The sequence below is a fragment of the Schistosoma haematobium genome, chromosome 3 (genome assembly GCF_000699445.3).
Source record: "Schistosoma haematobium chromosome 3, whole genome shotgun sequence".
NCBI lineage: Eukaryota > Metazoa > Platyhelminthes > Trematoda > Strigeidida > Schistosomatidae > Schistosoma > Schistosoma haematobium.
This window is the reverse complement of record NC_067198.1, coordinates 47,742,609-47,765,963: the sequence shown is the minus strand read 5'-3', so window position 1 is coordinate 47,765,963 and position 23,355 is coordinate 47,742,609. Positions and strand designations below refer to the sequence as shown.

The window sequence follows — 23,355 nt, the reverse complement described above, 5'->3', positions numbered from 1 at the left end:
TAGTATGGGACTCCTCAGCAGTGTGTATCCACGATCCCGCACCCCGCGAGATTCGAACCCAGGACCTATCAGTCTTACGACAGGTGCTTAACCAACTAGACCACTGAGCAGGCATACATTGGTGTTAATGTCTAACTTCAACCAATCCACGAAGTTGCGCCACCGTACACCATTGTCTTCAGTGAGTTACTATCTCACAACAGACCTGGTTGAACTCCTCTGGTAACGGCTTCTCACTAGAACTCCAGGAGTGTCTCCTGAAGTCAGTCACCAGTGAACGGGTGATTATTATTATCAGAATGGGTTTTGTGGAGACTTTTAGAAATTTCAGTGGTTGAAATCATGTTTATTTATTTAAAAATAAGAGATTTGAAGTCATAGCAAGAATCATAATAAAAACAATCAATTGTTACATAACCAAGTGACTGTTATAACTTGTAGCCTTGTGCCCTATTAATATATAACGTCGTCAATTAGAGAACAGTGACTTATCGATTGGACCAATGACTCACTGACGGTCCTTCTCCCTGACTAGCCTTGCCTGTTAAAGTCCAGAACACCGATCTCAGCCTCTGCAATATGAATCACTTATTTCAAACATACGGGGTTTATATACCAATCAAACAGACTATAACGTACCATAAAATAGAAAATAACATTTGTACAATATTTGGCCAAAAGTGGCTGTGAATGTGGGAGACTATAATTAATAGGTTGGGCATAATTTAAGAATGGTAAATCGTATAATAATAATCTATGGGTTCAAATAAAGCTTATAACAAGAGGAACATGAATATGCATAGTTTACTTACTTAATAATTATACAATAAAAATATATGTGTTTTATTGGTCCATAGGTAGTTCTCAACAGTTACCATTCAATATTCTCGTCGGGATATAACAGTGACCAGTCAAGATATAGTTCATTCACGTTACTCCTGTCTTTCAATGATGGCTATCGATCGATAGGATGTGCGAATCTTCTGTCACTCTTAATAAAACTTAATCATGGAGATTTGTAGCTAAAGTAGACGATTTTGACAGAGTTCTTCTCTCTGATCTGGATGGTTTGTTTCAAACACTTCACTTCTACCTAAAGTTTGTGCTGATGATGTCGTTCAGAAGAATGATGAAAGCTCCACAACCAAACCATCCAGCTCAGAGAAGATAAAAAAAACTACATCAAAAACTTAATCGTGTTATAAAATACGATCTCACTGTTATCCATCTTAGAAACACCATATTATTACTAACGATTTCTGATCAATTAAAATGTGCAAATCCATACTGTCTGTTAATAAACGTTTAGAAAAGTATTTACTAAGTTAATTAGATTTTCTACATTTTTTTATCATAGACTTGTAAGCCTCATTCATTATTACACCGTAATTAGTTTGTCTGTTAACATAAAGTTTCTAGTCAAGTTAATGAGAGAAAAAACATCCAATTGAACTATTGAATATTTAGTTTCAAAGTTTAACTAGTCTAATGATCAATATTGTTTGCCATGAAGGTTATTTCATTCTGATTGGCTATTATCTACAATATATATATGCAATATGTATAGGTATATAGGCATTAAGGACAATTTTTGTTAGAAATATATTATACAAAGATAAATATCAGTTTAGGTGTTGTAGAGATTGTTAAGATTTTGATTGGAATCATGAGTCAATTGAAGCTAGATCACCATGGAAAACCTGGAAGCACTGGGCGGCTGTTTCGGATAAAAACAGATGTCTACCTCAGTACAATGGAAGATGGTCACGCAATTTCGTGGATTAGTTGAGGTTAGACATTACCACAATTGGATGCCGGCTCAGAGGTCTAGTTGGTTAAGCGCCTGGCTCAAGACTTATAGATCCAGGGTTCGAATCTCGCGGGGTGCGGGACCGTGGATGCGCCCTACTGAGGGGTCCCGTATTAGGATGAAACGGCCGTTCAGTGCTTCCAGGTTTTCCATGGTGATCTAGCTTTAATTGACTCACGAATTCAATCATTCATAAATTATTTATTCAAATTTGTTATCGAAATTATTCGAAATGTGTGCTACTAAATTTCCACACAGAAATAAAGCATTCCATATGGACAATGATATTCAAAGAATACTGTGAAATTGCTTTATAAATTTTTTGGATTTTCTCAGTATTATGTATAGATAACTTTATCAGAAATCTATTTGACTTTTAGTATTCGTGGAGTATACGAACTGAGTTAGACACTGATTCGGAATATAATGACTCAAGTCTCCCATTTCTATCAGTTTTTTAACATAGCTTATGTATTATTCAGTATCTTCAGTGGATACATAAAATAACTCTTTCTCCACCTAGTCATCTCTACGGGTTACAGTATTATTCTTAAACATCAAGAAATCTACTTCAGCTTTAATCACTGGTAATTACAAGTTTGTCAGCATAGAGTTATGGAGATTTTTGAGTTTCATTATAACCATGAGCCAGAGGTCCTAGGTCCGATTTCTGTCTGCGTGGTCGTATATGATCACTGCTGAGTAGTTTCATAATAGAACGAAACGGCTGTCCAGTGCCTCAATCTTTTAAATGATTGTCTACCTTCAATCGATTCGTGGTCTCAATAAATGTACAGGTTTGTTATTTATACTTGTTAATTGACTAACATTAGATTCCAAATTGGAGACCTGTGAGGTGTTATACTTATAATAACACCTACAAGCTGAAGGGTACTCATTGTGAAGAATGATTAATGTGCACTAAATTTTGAAAGTGATATCGTATTTACCAAATATTATTGACAGTTAAACTTGTGTCAGCTCCACCTGACTATAGGGAAATAATTTTCTGAATGAATCATTTACCGAGCTTAGTGGATGGGTAATGCAAAAATTCGCTTATTATTTTATCAAATGAGAACACATTTATTTAGAATTATTTACATTGATTTTATAATATGTTATCTTTTCAAAGTAATGATTTGTACAACACCTAAGGATTCTGGCCTCTTCAGTAAATCACAATTCCGATGCTGACTACTAATCAATTGAATGAACGCTTAGATATTTCCAAGACTAATTACAGAACACCGAATAAGAGGTAGCTGTATAGAATAGAAATGATACAAAGCCTTACATGAATTTATTCACAAGTAAAAGGATAGCTGAGTAAACATACTCACTTATTAATTTAAACTATGTCATTAGTTCTTAATAAGTTAGATTATGATTAACAATGAAATCTAGAACGCTCTTCTCTTCTAATGAGGACTCATCAGTTGAATGTATCTGTATCCCAATTTCGATGCTTACACTAAGATGCAAATTCAATAACTAATGTTTCAAAACAGAATGTGCTAACCACTGAGCCTCTGAGTCGAGATAACTCTTGATTTGTTCAAAGTGTATAAATTCATTTGCAAGAATTCCTGATTTCTCATTGTTGAAATTAAGAACGGTAAATGATCACTCCCTGTTGATAAATGTGCAACCTGAGCGGATGGTTTCGATGTTGCCACTTAATCAAATGTTGGATTGTGACTATTAGTGAAAACCAGAACGCATGGTTCGCTTTAACTGTAACTATGTATAGTAAAAAAAATCTGAGTGAGCCAATAGGTTAATGTTCATTTTGAATAGATTTGTATTGAATAAAATAGATAAAGATTTATTTATAGTGAGGCTAAGATAAAATGCACACAAGTACTTATTTATATGTTTTATATCCCAGTACATATAACTTCGTTGTCGAACTCTGATGTTACAGTTTGACAAACAATGAATGGACAGTATAAAGGCATTTAATTATTGACCTGATGGTGCTCTTATAATTTTAACAAAATCCTAGTTTACAAGCTCCCTAACACTTTATCTAATCTTTTATTTTACAATTACATTATTAATTTACCTAAAAAAACGTAGTTACATATGTCAGCGTATCATACATCCTAATCACCCGTTTGATTATTCTTACTACAGAACGATTTTCCGTGAGATTTGTTCTATACATAAGCAAAGTTAACTGGGTTTTTCCTTTTTACATTTTGGTGATTTATATACCCCGATTTTTATATTAGGTTAAAAAGAATGTGGATAGCAATGTTTGTAATTTTCTAATGATCGTAGTTTCCTTAGATTATTTGCTCTGTTTTCTTCTATTCACCTACAAACTTTGAGAATAGAGGTTGTTTACTCAGTATTTTTTAATGCTTAGTAATCCTTCTTCTAGTTTATACATGCTACATATCCCTTCTGCTTAATCAATGTTTCTCTGATGAATGTTTATTTGTATTGGATTGAGTAGAAATTATTAAGATTATCGAGATCGGGATCATTTTACGAGATTAGTCATAGACACTCGAAATGATAATCAAAGAAACTGATTGTCTCATTTGAATATAAAATTAAAATAATTCAGTGAAAAATTTCTTTTTGACTCTGTGTCTTAATTAAGCTAAGCATAAATCCTAACTATTTGGTCCATTGAAAAATAAAGGTTTAGTAATAAATCGCTCAGATCAAGGTACTAGCATTTTTGGATAGAACAAATATTACGGAAATCATCAAGCTGCATCACTATGCAAATATTAACTTGAAATTCTCAAAGTAAAAAGAAAAGTGAAAGACTAAGAAATACATAGCATAGGGAATTGAGGACAGACATCAAAAGGATAACTGGCGCTCGGGAACAACTAGAAAGGAAAGCCCAGGATAGAGGAGGTTGGAGAATCCTGGTGAGTGGCCTATGCTCTACGAGGGCTAACAGGCACCAACGCAGATTAGGTTGTTCTGAGGAATCGTAATGACTACATTTCAAAGTACCCTTTGTTCTATCTAGTAACAAAGAGCTTTCGATAGAAAAAATTCAGAAAGATGATAGTGAACAAGTAGGACGGAAGTTAACAAAAACTCTACAGGATTTCATTGATGGAGGCCTCTATGAACAATTTAAACCGTCTCGATCAGTCGTTCCACAACTGTGTGATTTGTTTAAGGCACACAGGAAACACACACCTTCTAGTTTCATAATAGACATGAATAACTTCCCATACCATGCAACTATCAAGCGGTTGGTGGAGATTATTCGACCAGGCACAAATTAGAACAGTAGACATAAAACCTTTTTCTGTTCCTTTCTTTGATTCAATAGGTTATATTAATGTATCTGGGAAGGAAATGATATTATTGGTTGTTGCGTCTTTCTTCATGAATGTCTCCCTCACAGAGACAATTTATTTCTTATGTAAATAAACTAGGAATAACAGCATCAACATTTGTATCCCCAAAATGTCATTTTAAAGAACTACTATTTTGCCCTTTTAATGTACAATTCAAATTTAACGATGAATTCTACAACAAAATTGATCTTGTTATGGCATCTCCGCTGGGTCCGCTCTTAGTAAACTATTTCGAAGCCAATCTACAGAATACTAATCTTTGATCAACAATTGAAAGTTTCCATTTCTGTAAGGGATGAGTGGATGATATCTTCTTTGTCTATAACGAAAATACTGACCTTAATAACATAATGCCAGCGTCTAGTATGTGCTGCAAGTCGACTACATTTAGACCTTATTTAGAATTGAGCGTAGAATTTCATTTTGTCGGTGTTATTTTTCTAAAGATCGAGAGGATCTCTACAAAGATTGACATATGGAAAGCCAACCTGAGATGAGTAACATACAGATTATTATTATCATTGGCTTTGCTCAGTATTATACTTTTGGTACAATATAGGATTCTCAGTACAACATATTTCAACAAGTTTCTTTTTAAAAAAAGAAAACAGTGAAACAACCGATAACTCCATATGTATATAGCGAGAGGGAATAGATAAACTACATGGAATTAAATGAAGTGTTTTTTTTTAAGATTTGAGTATGCACAACTTTCTTATTAGAAACAAATTTAAGAATACAAGTTATTGACACTTTTGAGTCCAGGAAATTTGATACGTTTCCTGTCTTTAAAAGCTAGGAGAATCTGCAGCGAATTGAACAAATTCTGACAAGCACTTGTGAAGAGGGGATTTCCTTCCAAGTTCTATGAAGAAAATATGGAATCAAAACCCTGAATTAAAAGGATCCCTACAGTACCTACGATTTCATTTATGTTTATTGATTTCAAAAGGGATAAAAATGCAAAGATCTTAAGAAACCAGTTGTCAAAATCTCAGAAGTGGACCTTTCATTCGACCGAAATTTGGATTGTTTTCTCCAGCTGACACCTTGTCTAAGGATGTGTTAAGTAAAAATTCGTGATTTGGTTCAGATCAATATATATCAACTAGTTTACTTGGTTTAGTGAACACCTTATATTGATTGGCCTTACAAGCGTAGTCCTTCTAAGGGCATATGCGAACACTACTCAGCATAGCTAGCCGAACATGAATGCAAACAAATCACTAGTTCTGTTGTTGGGCACATAGTCCATTGTGGTCATCTATCTACACCACAGTCTTACAAAATTATTCAGTCAGAAAAACAGGTTTTAAGAGAATTTAAAAAGTAATGTACATAGAGAAAGCTTTGGCAATCCGTTAATTCAAGCCTGAAATTTATGTTTAAAAGCTGTATATCAGATCCCTTAATTTACCAAGGACCTGGTAACTCGCTCTTATTTTACCATTCATTTTTAACACACGTATGTTATGAATTTTCTGATATCAGTTTAACCAAACAAGAAGTGGAAGTCTTGACCTCAGGTTTTAAGTCTAATGTCACATAGTTAATTGAACTAAATGAATTTCGAATAACTTTATTTTACACATCATATTGCGTCTGTTAAACATTTTATTGACACAATTCAGTGTGTATATAGATCTAAAACATTAAAAATGACCTGAATTCACATCAATTCACAATGCTCATTATTCCTGATTTACAAAATCCTTTTTTTTCAGACTTTTGAGTCTCAAATCGTAATAACACATTCCAGTAGCATGATGACATCACGAAAGTCCCTTTGGTGGTTAATTGGATATTTTGGACCCCCCAAAGCCTGATCTCTGGACGTTATAAACAGAAGACCCTTATACAGAAACTTTTCCAAAGATACTATGAATTCTCGTGTATGCAGTTTTAAACCATATTTTCATCACTTGACATTTGGAAAACAGATATTATAATTTACATTTGCTCAGAAGTAGAAAATCGAGATAAACTTCTCTATGTATAATGGAATACTTAACAATAACCTTGAAGCTGTATTTTTTGTTTTTTGTGTAGTTGATTAGTAAACTTGTAATTATTGATTGGTGGAAACAAGGATCAATGAGTAAGAGAAAAACTCTTCCCCTGCCCGTAAAGTATACACTAGACATTTTTCCGATTTCTTTTTTCACAGAAGAGAACGTAAAAACAGGCCAATAAACGGTTCGTACTTCCATTCAGGAAAAATTATCTTGCCTAGTGAATAGAGACCAAATTTTGGAATGAAATTCAATATTTTTTCCAGCCGATATAAACTGAAAGAATGAAACGCTCGCACTCGATCAGTATTATTGGTTGTAAATACATAAACAAACTCCTATTAAACTTCTAGAATACACTAGGTTCGTCTTCTTGCAAGATGAAAGCCGCTAGCTTCTTTAAAATGATGGATACTTGAAGTTGATTATTTTACGATTATAACGGAACATTTAGATCTAATTTTCCATATCCACTTAGCATATATCTGGCTTTTTCATCCATCACACAACGGATATGAATTAGGCCTGATAGTAAGTTTTTAATATCAATGGACTATAAAAACCATACGAACCTAGTGACATTTTCTACCGTGATTATTTGTATATGGACAGAGTTTAAGTGGAACACAATGGATCGTAAAACTGGTATGATGATCGTTAACTTCTCCATTCGCTGTTAATTCACGAATACTTGGTGGTTTGGTGAAGTGAATTTAACCACTGTGAATTCCCGACTAAAGCAGTGTAATCTCATCAAAAAAGTTTGGTTGTGGTTCCCTCTAAAGATAATGATTGTGGCTTTTCATTCCCTTAATATCCATTTACTTACCGTCAATGCAGACACACGAACACTACACCAACTCTATTTTGCTATAAATATTCTGAATTCAAGCGTGTAATACATAACAACCTTGGGATTTTGCATCTGATTATGTAAACCATTCACAGTTTTTGACATTATCATCAGTTGAAAGACGATTGGAAGCAAGAGGACAATCGACGAATGTCCCATCATAGTATGTATTTCTTTAGCAGGTGAACAATCACAATCCCATGTAAGATTGAATGTAACACAGGTTTGGTGGTGAGTACAATATCATTTGGGCTACTGAGTTGGATATGAAAGTTCAAAATCTCATCTTCAAACAATTCACAATATTGCATGACTCCAAGGCTTAAACACATTAGTGAATGGACATGGGAAACATAAACCCTATAATTGCTATCTTATATATCTAACGATTTTTTACTTTTGCAGTGATACTTTTTATGTCAATTTACTGGGATCGGATAGACAAATTAACTGATCCATTGTAATGTTAAATGTTTAATCTGTTAGATTCTTCTAGTATACTCTAGAATTCATTGCCAGAGCTAATATGCATCAAAACAGAGTATTTGCCCGTTCAAATTTACTTTCGAAGCACATCATTCTTGAAACAATACAAATTCTTCATATGATTTTGAGATGGTGAAGATTTGTAGCTCAGGTGGATGATTTTGATGGAGTTTTGTTCTCTGAGCTGGATGGTTTGGTCATGGAGCCATGATATCTCCTCACTTATATCAATACACGTGGACAACTGCGGATACTCATTCGATTGGAAAAGTGTGGAAATCTTAGACAGAGGAAATTCTAAAAACACCAGAGAATTTTTAGAAGCCTGGCACTCAGGTCAATCAGCAATCAACAAGCATATTGAAATCAATCCAATTTACCAACCAATCAGGAAAACCATGCACAAATATAGGAACAAAAATCAAACCAATGGGAGACACAACCAAAACAAAGAAGTAAACAATGATAAATTTAAGGTCGATAAGAACCAATCAACATCGAGGTGCACAGAACAAGCTGTGAAACACATGTGGAGAAATTCGAACACTTCACTTCTATCTGAAGTTTGTGCTGGTGATGTCGTTCAGAAGAACGATGAAAGCCCCACGACCAAACCATCCAGCTCAGAGAACAAAACTCCATCAAAATAAATTCTCCAACTTTATACAATCTGTGAATCACTTACCAAATATAAGTTAACTTACTCAAACAATTTATAATTGAAGGCTAGTGACGCAACAGGACACATAAGCCGATTAGATGAAGCAGAATTCGAACTCGCGTTCTAATGATTGAAAGTCAAACGCTCTAACCACATAGTCGATGCTTCTAATTTGGTCTAAAAGCTGTTTCTCTCAACTAACTTTGGAAAAAAACCTGATAAATACACACGATATTCACTTCGCTATCGTTGTAAAGATAATTATTTGACTTTTAATTTGTTCAGATTAACTTCTAGTCGCACCGTGTACACCATAAACCTTAGTGCTATAAATCCATAGAGCTTGTAGTGTACTACTTCAGGGTTATGGTCACTTCGCCGAGCATTAAAATGCTTTGACGAGAAAACGTTCCGAATTTTATATCTCAGCAACTAGCCCATGCCTGATAAAGGATACTAACTCGAGCGTGCTCATAATGTGGAAACAAAATTAGTGAAGAGTCCTTCTAAACTCCCTTACGATGAGCGTCTAAAACGCCTAAACCATTCCCCCTTGTCGTATCGTGGGACGCGAGGTGACCCTATACTTGCATCTCTAATTATGATTTGGGTGTTAACACTTCTTATCTTTTTGCTCCCTCCAGCACTAATCTCCGAGGTAATAGCAAAAATGTTCACAATCCGTGTTCCGATAAACTTAAAGTGGGGTCCCGTTTTTCCCATCCAGCTGAGTTTGGAACGCCTTACTCGAACAAGTGGTATCAGCCCCATCAGTGAATATTTTCAAGGAGAAGTTGGACCTTCACTGGAAGGCCTTTCAGGGTTTACCGGCCTACCATCCTGATTACTGAAGTCTAAAAAGCCTTAATATTATGAGCTTCAAACAATCGCCGAAGTCCTATCGACTGCTCAAAAATAAGACATGCTTGGGTACCTGATACATGTGAACATTCGATGAGACGAAGACACAGCTGACCTAGGGTCATTTCAACAGGTCACCAGAACGTAAACACCTTGAGACAAATCTGTGTTGAAACTTGGCGAGACTATAATTTATGGACGACGCGAAATCCGCTCACCGTTTTTGGTCAAAAGCGTCTTGGCATTATAGCTAATGTCAGCTCGTGATGAAACCCTATATCCAATACCCAACTCTAACCACAAACTGTGGATCATACTCTTCAAGCTGCTTTATAACTCTCATTTAGCTTTAGTCAGTAGGTAGACACTCAATCACTTTGGCGTCGCTCAAAGTTCATCCATAAGTTATAGTCTCACCTGAAAGTCTAGTCCCTTAAAATAGGGAAAAGCACATGGTTGGAATGAAGCTACCTGTAGTGGTTTTGTCCTTTTGCGATGTACCCTGGACAAAAAACGTCATTCACCTTAACTATCTGGAATCAAACATGAGAAGACTTTGTCTCCACACATCAACCACATCTATGATAAAAGACCCTCAACCTAAAAAGCATATGTCAACAAACGAAAACTAATGGAGACACAGCTATTCCATCTAAAAGATTTCTAGATTACTAAAGCTTTCTAAAACTAATATAAATCAACGTGACAAGGTACTAGTACAGTCCAAAAGCTTCGCGACCATTCCATATATAATAACGTACACAAAAAAGAGGAACAAGTCTATAACAATTTATTTTGCTAGTATTAAGTGTCTATTATCTGCACAATGGACTTACATCCATATTTGGACCAGAAGTCTGGTTGAGATGGAAAATAGGCCTAGGTACATGAGGGTATATGCATCCTCAGAAAGCATACAAAATGAGGAAAGCCATTACCAGGCAAAACAGACCCATTGCCTCACTCAGAGCGAAACCAAGGATAGCGTAGGTAAATAGTTGCTGTTTTAGACCAGGATTTCTGGCGTATGCCAAAGTCAAACTTCCAAATACAGATCCAATACCAGCGCCTGATCCAGCACATCCAACAGTAGCCGCGCCAGCACCAATGTATTTGGCTGCTTGATCAATATCTTTTCGGACAGAAGATATATGGAAGTGGCTTTTGGGGATAATGCATGAAACAGCTGTCGGAGAGAATTTGACAGTTGAAGTCTTCATGACATTGACAAGTGTGGGTCTGAGGACCGCATTGAATAAGGTAACTGGCATCTAAAATGACGATTGAAAAGAGTTGAAAGCCCTCATCCAGACTCACTCGTAAACAAACCGAATGAAAACAAGTGAAATAACCTACCATCCCCAAACGCTAACGTGAAACTCGGCAACAAGACAACAGACCCCAACAATGAGATCTGGGCTCGACAAATTAAAACAAGAAATTTTAAGAATGATAACTAAGTCTTCCTTTTATGAATTAATACTAACTTTTACTGTGAATTTGCTTTGTAAAGTCATAAAATATTATACGTGTTTCTTAAGAAGTCCTTAAACGTAATTGTACTTTGAATGTAGTTGAGCAGAGCTGTCGAGCTATTTGTTTTTTTTGAATCTGTGTCTGCTTATTAGAATAGCGTTTCTAGCTATACGAAGGTATGGTCTCTCCCTTATTTCTCCAGGAAAACGATTTGGTTTCTAATGGAAGTGATCAAGAGATGAAACTCAGATCAATCCCGATCAGCACTAAATGACTCAAAGTAAACACTTAGTTCTATTTATAAGGCAGGGTAAAGGATCCCACCGTTATGGCTTCTAGGAAAAAAATTCTATAACTTCTTGAACGGAGCTGTTACAAATTTCACAGCATTTTTTTTATCCAAGCTCTTTCTTATTTGTCTTGAGTAAATCCTCCTAAATGTAGCTTAATGGTGGAATGTATCAATGATTTACCGAAATGAAAGAAATCATAGGAGATTGAGTACGCCTAGCCCCTAAAAGCTCACAACAACTAGTCAACCAAGCACACATAATTCCTGGCTCATCGATTATCTAAATATATCTCCGGACCCTTTCATTCCTGAATTCTGGTGTGGTTGGCTTTAGAATCCTTGACTGTAAAGATGCTAGAGGTAACAAGGTTATCGGACCCTGGGTGCGTTTGACATATTTGGTTGTACACCAAAAGATAAACTATGTGTCTGTTCCTTCCCATATATATATATATATACTTGTGCATACTTTGGCATGACCTTATGTTTTCGAATTTTTCGTACATTTAAATACTTCATGTTTATTATATCGGAGCTCACGCCCCAACCGTTTAAGACTAAGACTCCCTCGTCCTCACTTTTGAACTTACGCCATTCTAGGCTGCAAATAGGAAAGTCTGGTGCTGTGATGCTGAAGTTGACTATCATGAGGACAATTCCTCACAGTATTGGAAAGATTACAGAGCAAGTTCAACAAGCACGTTACACCAGGCATGTTTGGTAGTGATGTTTCCGAACTTCACGACACTTTGAAAAAGGTCATATTTAAAAGTGTAGGTCTAGCCGATTGATAAAGATTCGATCAACCCTTCTACAATATCGAATTATGACACGTCTCGGGAACATAAATGTTGCTGCTGATGGGAACAGTTATTGATCAACAAAATTAGACCGAGACGTTTCCAGATAGTTCCTTTTATCTAAGCTTCCACAACTAGTGTAAGTGGTTTTCGTCTCATTCCAAAATAACGCTTTAGATGAACTAGCTACATATGTCAATAGGGTTTAAGAGATTTGCACAACTCTCAAGATCGATGTTTGTTCTGTCAAAGAAAAGCCTCAGTTAATTTAAAGCGAAATTACAGATCCCTCTAACACCAGCTCTCGTTCTCTTTTCCTTCACCATGATCACAGACGATCCAAAACTCATTAAAGAACCTCATCACAATAATGATCCATTTGTAGACTGCGAGAAACAGGAAACTCTAGTTGGTGTTGGTACCACAACACTTATGGTAAACCTTCTGAAAATTGCCGAAAATCATGTAGTTTCTTAAGCCTTGAACCTCCCAGGAAATTCTGCAGCCAGCACAAATTAATAGCAATCGTAGCCGTTGGATATATCTTTATTTCATGTTTCGCCAATATGATGGCGAGATTCCGCTATCTCATTGACACTGACGTATAAGTTAGAGTCCTTCCTGAGTATCTAACTATCATCTAAAAGATCCGGTCTTTGGTTTATAGGTGGACATCTGGAAGCCGATAGCCATTTACGATAAGAGGTGCTCTTACCTTAACCCTAATTTACACAAATCCGTCCATCGTATTTTTGTTGTTTTAGACGTATCAATGTCAACCTTAGGAGTAAACTAGTCTAAATTCATGTGGCGTTATTGGATTATGGCCTATGTTGATATCAGTGCACTTATCTATAGTACTAGAATAATAGACCCATTCCACAAACGTAGATTTGTTATGATGTGACTACATAATCTACAAAATCCTGCATGGAATTCACATCCTATCTACACTGACTCTTTTTCGTCTGGAATATAATGTTTAACTCTTCTGAAAAATACGTTTACGATAGGGATAAAGTAGTACATTTGGTATGAAAAGGAACCAGTCACATAGTCATCGAGCCTTCACAGCCGAGTCACACCAAGTCCAATGATCGTTCTTGCGTTCATAATTTTTGACCTTCTTTTTGGTGCTAAATGTTGAACGTAAATCTCCTCAGTTGTCGCATGTTCGGCTTCGAGGATTGTGTGGTTGAGATCCAATAGTATTACAGAGTTTCATTTTCTGGATGTAAGTTATTCCCGTTAGAATTAAACAGTTCACCGAATCGTACTTACAACCGACACTTGATAGATTTCCCTGACCACGAAAACCGCAACCGAAATAACGTTATGTAATCAAAAGGTTAGTGGATAAGTCGACCTGCATTAGTGCTTGTAGTAAGCATCCGAGTGAAGCCTAATTATGATATTTGTCCAGATAGACTAATAAATATAATTCTTACGTAAAGTTTCATTTTGGAAAGGACAGGAGGCTTGATGGCCTGTGTTAGTCCTGGCAATGGTGATCCCTCGGTTGATCCAACTTTCTTTTAAAAGAGTCGACGGATGGAGCCTCAACCACGTGCTGAGGTAACGAATTCCACTCGTTGATGATTCGATGGGAAAGTCGATAGTCACCTGACAAGTAATTTGTTCTGGGCTTGCAAACTTTTTTGGAATGTCCTCGTAAATTCTCTGTTTCGAAAGACAAGAAAAATGAGGGCATATCAGGTGCAAATTTATCACTAAGCATTTTGAAAACTGTAATCAAGTCGCCTCTGGTTTTACGATATGGGAACATGAATAGATTTAGCTTGGCCAGTCGAGCATCATATGGGAGCGTTGCTATTCCAGGAATCAGCTTAGTTGCTGTTTTCAAGACCTTTTTTTCAAAAACGCAGTCTTTTGAGCAGGGGCTAGCCACCTGTACGAACACTGTATACAAAGTCAAAAACGTTTTAGCGTCAACATGACTAAAACCCAACGTATTGACCGTAAAGTTCGAAAACCTTTGGCGTCTATTGCACTACAGTGTGCAGAGGTATTTAAGTCTTGGCTAGCAATAACTCATAAGTCATTGTGTGCCTGAGCAACAGGTAGCTCAGTGTTATTCATCGTGTATGTATTTGTATCTTGATGACTTGTATGCATTACAATACACTTGGAAGTATTTATCGGCAACTGCCATGTTTGAGACCATTCAGATAATTTCTTCAGGTCATTTAGGAGTTATAAGCTATCACCCTCACATCGTATCGTTCTCCATATCTTGATGTCGTCAGCATATAGCAAGACCGATGATGATAGGAGACGAAGAGGGTCATTTACATACAAGAGGAATAACACTGGCCCCAAAACTGTACCCTGGGGCACTCCAATAAGTACAGTTTCTCAGCTAGATAACTTTGAGTTCACCCGTAATCTTTGTTGACGCCCAACTAGGAAGTCTTTTATCCACATCTATAGATTGCCTCCAGTTCCGACATTTCTTAACTTATATAACAGCCGGTTGTGCGGAACGTTGTCAAAAGGTTTTCTGAAGTCAATGTAGGCTACGTCTACAGGTAACTTTTGGTTCTTAATAGCGCACCAGCTTTCACGAGCGATTAATAAGTTGGTGAGACAGGTATAACCTATTCTAAAACCATGCTGCTTCTCTGAAAGGATCCGGTTATCATCGAGGTACTCAAACAGCTCCCTTCGAGTAATCTTTTTTAAGATTTTAACAACCACATTATTTAAACTAACGGGTCGTTAATTCTCAGGTTTGTGTTTTGTACCTTTTTTGAAGACAGGACTTACTATGGCGTTCTTCCAGTCTTTTTTAAACGACCCTGGGTTAAGGATAGGTTGAAGCATATACTTAAAGGGTTCTCAAAGATGTTAGATAATTCCTTCAGTAGCCTGGGATGCAATTCATCGGGCCCCGTGGGTTTACATATGTCAAACTCATTTAGCAGACCAAAGACATCGAGTTCTTTAATGGTCACGCTATCCAGTGTATGTGTGGGGGATCTGTATACGCTGACGGTAAGGGCGCTACTATGGTATATACATTGCTAAAGTAGTTTGAGGACACTTGAGCCTTACCAAAGTCGTCCTCCACTAATGATGCGACAGTACTGTCTCCTCATAGTGCAGGAATATTTCCCCTTCTTTTCGTCCTTTGGTTTATATGTGAATACAAACGTTTAGGACATTCTATGGAGTCCTTAAAACTTTTTCCTCGTACAACTTTCTAGACTTACGGAGGGTCGAGGCACAGGTATTCCGAGCTTTTCGATACTGAGATTTTGCCACATCAGTCCCCAGCAACCTAAATCTATCCCATTTTTTCTTCTCTAAGGGAGAAAGATGCGAACCTCCATACTGAACCATGGTGCAACGTCTCTCGGCCCACCTGGCGTAGTCCAAGGGATGTGAGGAGCGATAACATTTGAGAATAAATTTCGAAATACATCCCAAGCCTTCTCAGTTGATAAGAATAATTTATTTCTGCATGAGCAGGTACACGCCCCTTTTACAGGCATGATCTACAAATTACATTTGTTGGCTCATAGCATGCTTCTCAAGTAGGGTCGTTAAATAAATGAAATCAATAAAATTGAATAACAGTACACTCGTGCAGATGTCTTGGAGTGTTAATGATTAGGTTTATGCTTTACTATTACATTGAGTACAGTCTCCAACTATTTTCCAAAGTGGTATCGCATTCACGCTGCACACCAGTTTCAATCTCAACATGGTCGTGCTAACTATTTATGCAATACAAATTTTTAGGTTTATAGTTGTTATAAAGTAGACTTGTGGAGCGCTTGGTGTGAACCATGACAATGAGAAAACGCGTACTTCGAGTCAGAAGTTCCATCGCTGTGCTCTCAGAGCAAGATCCTGAGAAAAGAAAAAAGAAAAACAGAAGAGCAGCAAGGCACTTGGATATGAACGCTAAACACTGCTTGACATTTTTTAGTGGAACAGACAGGTGCATGATAAATTAGATTACATTCATATTAGCACTTGTTGCTAGAACGAAATGTGACCTGAGGCTGCACATGAGAGAATGTAAGTGTTCAGAGTTTGACAATTCCTTTACACGTAATACCGTTATTGTCGAAGGATACTTATTCATTCAAATCAGAAGTCGGAAATGAGGGAGTTCGAAGATGGATTTGGAAAGCTATCGATATGTCTAGAAGCGTTTGGTCTTAGCTGATCATCGGCTGCAAAGGATGTGAAGCATGGCGTACCCACTTGTGGCTCGACGTGGATGGCTGACCGAGCACCTTCAGCTGAATTGTGCTCAGTAAGAATGATGAGGTCAGAATCAATTTCGAAGACTTACAGAATTATTTATTTCGGGGATTTATTTGCTGTTAAATATGTAGAATTCAGTTAAACCTTTTTGTCATATTACTAAGTGATATGGTGCTGCAAGATGTATTTGGCTAAATAAGTTTTTACAAGATGATTAATAGTGAGTGATGCTCATGTGATTATCAGGGAGAACATAAGTTGCAACCAAGGGGATTACACTTTCAACTCATGTCTATGATAATGGCTTGAACCTTAGTCACTGTTGGGGTAAAATCGACATTGATGTTTTCAATTTCCCGGAGATTCGCTCGACTGCTTATACTGATTATTTGCATGCATGATTGTGTCTCTAAACCTCCAATTAAACTGACAAGAATTTAAGATATTTATTGAATGAGCAACTGATAAACAAACATACTGTAATCATCTGCAATGGATGAAGATATCGAGAAAACACTATTTAATGATAATTATAAGTCAATTTGCTGACCGATTTTGTTAATAGTTTCATTAATTTTATCAATCATATTACGTGATTGTCAAGTCATGACAATGCTTTATGACGATATCCTGAAACTATTACATTTAACTAGTTATAGTGTTGATTGAGGATTAGTCAGTGGAAAAATAGGTATTGTTGCTTTAGGTGATTCGAAATTATCAGAAATTTATAACGTTAAATAATCCGAGACGCCTAATTTAATTATAAATTTCAATTCAGAAATATTCGTTTAGTGCTAATTCTAGTAGGCTACGGAGTTTTGATTTTAAACGTTTGTTTAGCCAACAGCTACCTGAGGATTTAGTTATTTTACTAGTGCAGTTGATAGTACCTAAATTTTTAATCTTATTATCTAAACTATGTTCGCATTTTGGGCTGCTAATATGATAAACCAATCCATAAACCCAAATGCAATTAGCAACAACGACTATGGTGGGTTTATTGATAAATGTTAAAGGCGATTCAGATGATTTCTAAATTTAGAAGACATGAAGATATAGTGTAACGTATGTACGGGCCAGGTTAGCATGTAGGTTGTTGACGTATATGACAAATGAAAAATAATGAACATGTCCAGATAAATAATTTTAAAGTTAACACTGCTTGTGAAACTTCAGGCAGGAATATGACGCGTCATAAACATTCCATAAGAAGTTACTGCATTTAGCCCAGGGACACTTACAAATATGTGGCAAAAGCAACTGGAAAATATATACATGTTAAGTACAAAAAACTCGTCCAGTAATATAGTTGAACTCGCCTGGGTTATTTTTGAAAATTAGATTATTCAGTGGACGAGATACATAACGCCATTCGTGAGGAGTAGTAATGATCCAAAAGTATCTAGAACAAAACATGCAGTATGGCAATTAATTCCAGGGTGCTTGATGCTGTTGACGTTTTTGCCACTCGCTCGGATCAGAACAGTCGAATGAATCCAGATAATTGCGTGATCGTCATTGCACGAGCCATTTAAAATGACCTTATGATTGCAGAAAACTTATGGCTGAAACTCGCCGTATGTTTTTGGAGAAGTGTCACCCTTGTTGTTTGGCAATGGAACTCGAAAATATGAAATTAGGCAGGCAGTGGTCGGAAGAAAATATATTACAGGATAGTGCATAATTTAAAACAGGATGAGGTGAAGGAACACTGAGAATTAGATCCAGATAACTATTTAGTCCTGCGTGTTCGCATCACGTCACCAATGTAGAAAAAGGGTCTATTATCATATTAGCACTGCTCTAATAATAGACCTAATCGTGGAAGTCACACCATCGACTACACCAACTCACTGTATCGTATCAACTACCAATACATGATGTAGAGCAAGGCTAGGCTAGGGAAGGAACAATATATTTAATATGAATAAAAGATATAAGATAACATTCAGAAGGACCATGCCTGCATGGCCGAGCAATGCCATCCGATCAACTCCCATTCATTCAATTAACTGTTCGCGCCTTCTCCATCGTTAGGTATTTCTCCGCGTTAAATATTGAACGTCAATTTTCCGAGTAATCTCGTATTCAACTTTGAAGATTGTGTGGTTATGGTCCAATGCCACTACACATACACAGTAAAGATACAAAATTACTTTCAACACAAACGATACTGCTGATAACACTTTGACTGGAAGTAACTCAGTTAAGACGGAAACAGTAGTCTTGATGTGTAATAAATGATCAAAACGTTAAGTTCAAATCGGTGAGGAAAATACCATTGTCTTTAGTGGGGCCCTTTATTTGTCGTCATTTAGATCGGGAGATGTTTATCGACGGGCGATCACGAGCACGCGTCAGCCCGATCCAGACCTAAAGTTTGGAAAGCTAACATACAAGAAATCATGCACTCAGCATTGTCAGTAGATTGGACAATAAACTCAGAGTAATGATTAAGAATAAGTCAATCAATCTGTGATATAGATTGTCTTCCTACGCTTACCACTCAGACTCATGTTTCCAATTTTATGCTGGATTAGCTTTTCTACTAAGACAACCTGTAACACGCTAACTCAGACTTTTACACTAGGATTGTGTGGCTGGCATCGGATGGACAAAAAAAGAAAAGAAATAAAAAATTAGACAATAAAAGATATGGTCATTAGTAATGTTATCACTTCACTCTCTATATACACACTCTCTTCTAATAAACCGCTTCCCTTGTACCAACCTTGACTTCCCCTGATGTGAGCCTACTCCAACTTGTTGAACATCACAAATCATTGTTCTTTATCAATACATTCTCTTATATGGAACCTCTGACTTCATTTCACTCTAACGAGAGATAATATGAATGTAATCTAATTTATCATGCACCTGTCTGTTCCACTAAAAAATGTCAAGCAGTGTTTAGCGTTCATATCCAAGTGCCTTGCTGCTCTTCTGTTTTTCTTTTTTCTTTTCTCAGGATCTTGCTCTGAGAGCACAGCGATGGAACTTCTGACTCGAAGTACGCGTTTTCTCATTGTCATGGTTCACACCAAGCGCTCCACAAGTCTACTTTATAACAACTATAAACCTAAAAATTTGTATTGCATAAATAGTTAGCACGACCATGTTGAGATTGAAACTGGTGTGCAGCGTGAATGCGATACCACTTTGGAAAATAGTTGGAGACTGTACTCAATGTAATAGTAAAGCATAAACCTAATCATTAACACTCCAAGACATCTGCACGAGTGTACTGTTATTCAATTTTATTGATTTCATTTATTTAACGACCCTACTTGAGAAGCATGCTATGAGCCAACAAATGTAATTTGTAGATCATGCCTGTAAAAGGGGCGTGTACTTGTCTTTGAATAAATATATTATTACTAAGATGAGTAGTAATAGCCATTGGTTAATAGCTTAACTTTTTGGCAGTGTATTTTTTGCCCAGAAATGGAAATATATTCAGTATTGCATAAATATTGTTATTTGTATTATCTTTGGTGTAAATTAGAAAGTTATTTAGTGTTCTTCGGTATTCTACCTGCATGAGTTGATTCTTATTTGCGTCAGCATTAGTTGGCTAACCGACGGAACAATGTATAACCGCGGAGAGGAAGAATTCCAGCTGGTGTTTCAGTTGTTTTGTTAAGTTTAATACTGCTTTTTTGGTTACGGAAAGATTATCTCGACCTCTTTATTGCTTAACCGTTATAGGATTTAGTAATACAACTGATACATATGAACAGGTATCATAAATTCGTTTAATAAGTATAAATACTGATCATGTGAATTTCGTACAGATAGCTGGTGGTAGTTCGTTGAGCGTTCATGCATGTGTGAGGGAAATACTCTAGACTCAGTGTTCTTATTTGCGCTCACCCAATTATTTATATTTATACATACTGGTTGATAATGCATACAAACCAGTTTCACGTAACGAGTTTTGGATAATATAGAGATCGGTTTGTATGAATTTGAGTGATCATAGGGTGTTGAAATCGACAAAACATATGCGTCACAAATATAGGGGACACGATACAGTACGACGCCTTCGACCTTTACAGGATGACAAACAGTGAGTGCTGCTCATGTGACAATCAGAGAGAGAAAAAAACATAATTTGTAACCAAGAGGAGTACAAATTCCAACCCATGTCCATGACAATGGCATGGACCTTAGCCAATTGTGGGTAAAATTCGACAGTTATGTTTTCAGTGTGCGGGAGACTTGCTCGACTGCTTATACTGATAATTTGCATGCATGATTGTATCGCTAAACCTTCAGTTAGACTGAAATAGTTTTAAGGTGTTTGCTAAATGAATAAGTGACGGAAATGCATGCCGAAATCATCTATAATAAATGAAGATAACCACGAGAAAACAGAAATATTTAGTGATGCCATAAGTTCATTTGTCGACCGAGTTTATTAAGTTTCATCAATTTTATTAGCCATATTACATAATCATCAAGACATGATAATGTTTTGTGACGATATCCAGAAACCAATATGAGTAACTGGTTGTAGTGTTAATTGGGGAGCAGCTAGTGGATATTGTTGTTCTAGGTGGCTCGAAAATACTAGACGTTTGGGGCATTGTCGGGTCCGAGCTACCTGATTATATTACGAATTGTGACCCTGAGATATATGTTCACTTATCGCTAATTTTGGCATCAGGATCCAGGGTTTTTATTTTGAAGGCTTGTTTGACTAACAGATACTTGTCACTATAGTTGAATTTATGGGTCAATTAAAGCTAGACCACTATGGGAAACCTGAAAGCACTGCATGGCCGTTTCGTCCTGGCAGTGCTCATCCACGATCCCGCTTCGCGAGAATCGAACCCAGGACTTATCGGATAAGTATTACTTAAGTCATTATACCGGTGCTGTACTTCAATACTTCGATGCGGTGACTTTGCTGTCTGAACTATGTTAAGTACTATTTTAGGTAGCGGCGTTTGTATCACATTTGGTGATGTGATGTGACTTTCTTTACCTTTTGGGTAATCCGAAGTTTCTTTCAGTGTCAAATGTTGTTTTTTAGTGTAGACTAGAAATTCACATCTCTCTAAAAAGTACATTCCTAGTATTTCCAGATCTAAATCGGCCACGGTGAAAATCCATGGGAATTGCCTCTTGAACCCCAAATCTAGTGTCAACGTATTCTGGTTAAACATCGAGATTTTAGATATGTTGGCAGCTTGAAGTTTAACTAAGGACGTTTTTCGATCCAGCTCAGTTTTGTTCCGAGGAATGATAATGAGAACAGAATCAATATCCACTAAAACAGTTAAGCCCGAATTTCTGTCACTGACATAAAACAAGCGACGGTTTAGACACCCCTCCCAATTCTCCGCTATCTGAGGATAGGTTATTCGTTCCCCCATATTCTTGGGAGTCTGGTTGACTACACTTTGTTGGATTGATTCCAACAGAACTGCCCAGAATGTCTGAACATTTGCGACCTGTTCTGTGGCTTGAATCCTTGCGGTTGTGGTAAGCTGCTCCTGTTTCTATTACCCATTTGCACTCTGGCGACAGCCGAGGTGAGAATTTTAACATTTGCAATGAGTCCTTCTATTACTTGGTCTTTTGATGGTTCTTTTTGTGAGTGATTTATCGTGCGTAATCCAGTTGAGGGACCCTTTTCTATTATTCCATCTGCTATACGCACCAAATGAGATAGAGAAATGTCAGGGTTTTGTGCATCCAAACAATGTTACACATAGCATGAGAGAGGTTGTATCCATCCTTGTTTTAGGACTGCTTCACTCAATTTGTTGCCGATCAGTAAACCTTGGTGGTGACATTAAGTTTTTAATGGTGACCTATAGCCTAATGTTTATCCTTGGAAAAGCCTTTGAGTTCTTTAGCCGTCTGATAATGATAGACGGTTCATTATCTCTCATTTTAAGATGGTGAATGGTTGTGGTGATGGTGGACTCCTTTGTCGGATGGAGGAGAGAGAAAAGAACATAAGTTTGTATAGCGAATTTCTTCGGATTTGATATTGTCCCGCGAAATAATGCGCAAACCATAACTCGGGGTCACTACTATTAAATTTTGGGAGTTGGACTTGGCAGGTATAATCGGGAATTTTCATAAGTGGTTACTGTAGTTAGCAACATTCATAAATATGTAAAAATGATAGTCAGAACTGAGAAGTGTCGAATTAATTTTGAATATAATATGGTTCTCCTACGAACAACACACTTTATCATAGTAGTATTTTGTCGCTTGAAGCTGAATAATATAATTTATGCAGAAAGCGGTTTCGGGAAGTGGTTCATACGAAATATATATCACCAATCTAAGTGAAAGCGTATACATGTTATGAAATTCCAAAAACATGACAAATCACCCCACAAATTAATAGAACTCGCCTGGATTAGTTTCAAAATGTAGACTGTCTGGTAAATTTGGTGTACAGCCATGACATAGTCAGCCGTGACATAGTATAAATCGAAAAGGAACCAGCTTAAGCATGCATCGTTGCTACTAACTCCATGTGCGCGATGCTGCTGACTTTG

At 36.8% G+C, this 23,355-nt stretch overlaps 2 protein-coding genes across 3 annotated transcripts in view; one reads left to right on the top strand and one right to left on the bottom strand.

Moving 5' to 3' along the window:
- FGD4 (FYVE, RhoGEF and PH domain-containing protein 4) overlaps nucleotides 1–7,365 on the top strand; it is a 44,712-nt gene extending 37,347 nt beyond the window's left edge. Inside the window, exon 12 of the mRNA XM_051214023.1 lies at nucleotides 6,873–7,365. The gene's annotated coding sequence lies outside the window, so the exon portion shown is untranslated. The remainder of the gene's footprint in view (nucleotides 1–6,872) is intronic.
- ATP5G2_1 (ATP synthase F(0) complex subunit C2, mitochondrial) lies at nucleotides 1,594–11,981 on the bottom strand (the record flags this gene model as incomplete). Of its 2 annotated transcripts, XM_051214022.1 has the most annotated exons (3): nucleotides 1,594–6,013; nucleotides 10,858–11,292; nucleotides 11,378–11,981. In XM_051214022.1, the coding sequence occupies 2 exons, from the start codon at nucleotides 11,378–11,380 to the stop codon at nucleotides 10,927–10,929; spliced, it is 369 nt and encodes a 122-aa protein (XP_051070049.1). In that variant the 3' UTR covers nucleotides 1,594–6,013; nucleotides 10,858–10,926. The 2 variants fall into 2 exon arrangements, with proteins under 2 accessions (XP_051070049.1, XP_012792951.1); XM_012937497.3 differs by lacking the exon at nucleotides 1,594–6,013 and having other exon boundaries at nucleotides 11,339–11,380.
- Between the last annotated feature and the right edge of the window lie 11,374 nt (nucleotides 11,982–23,355).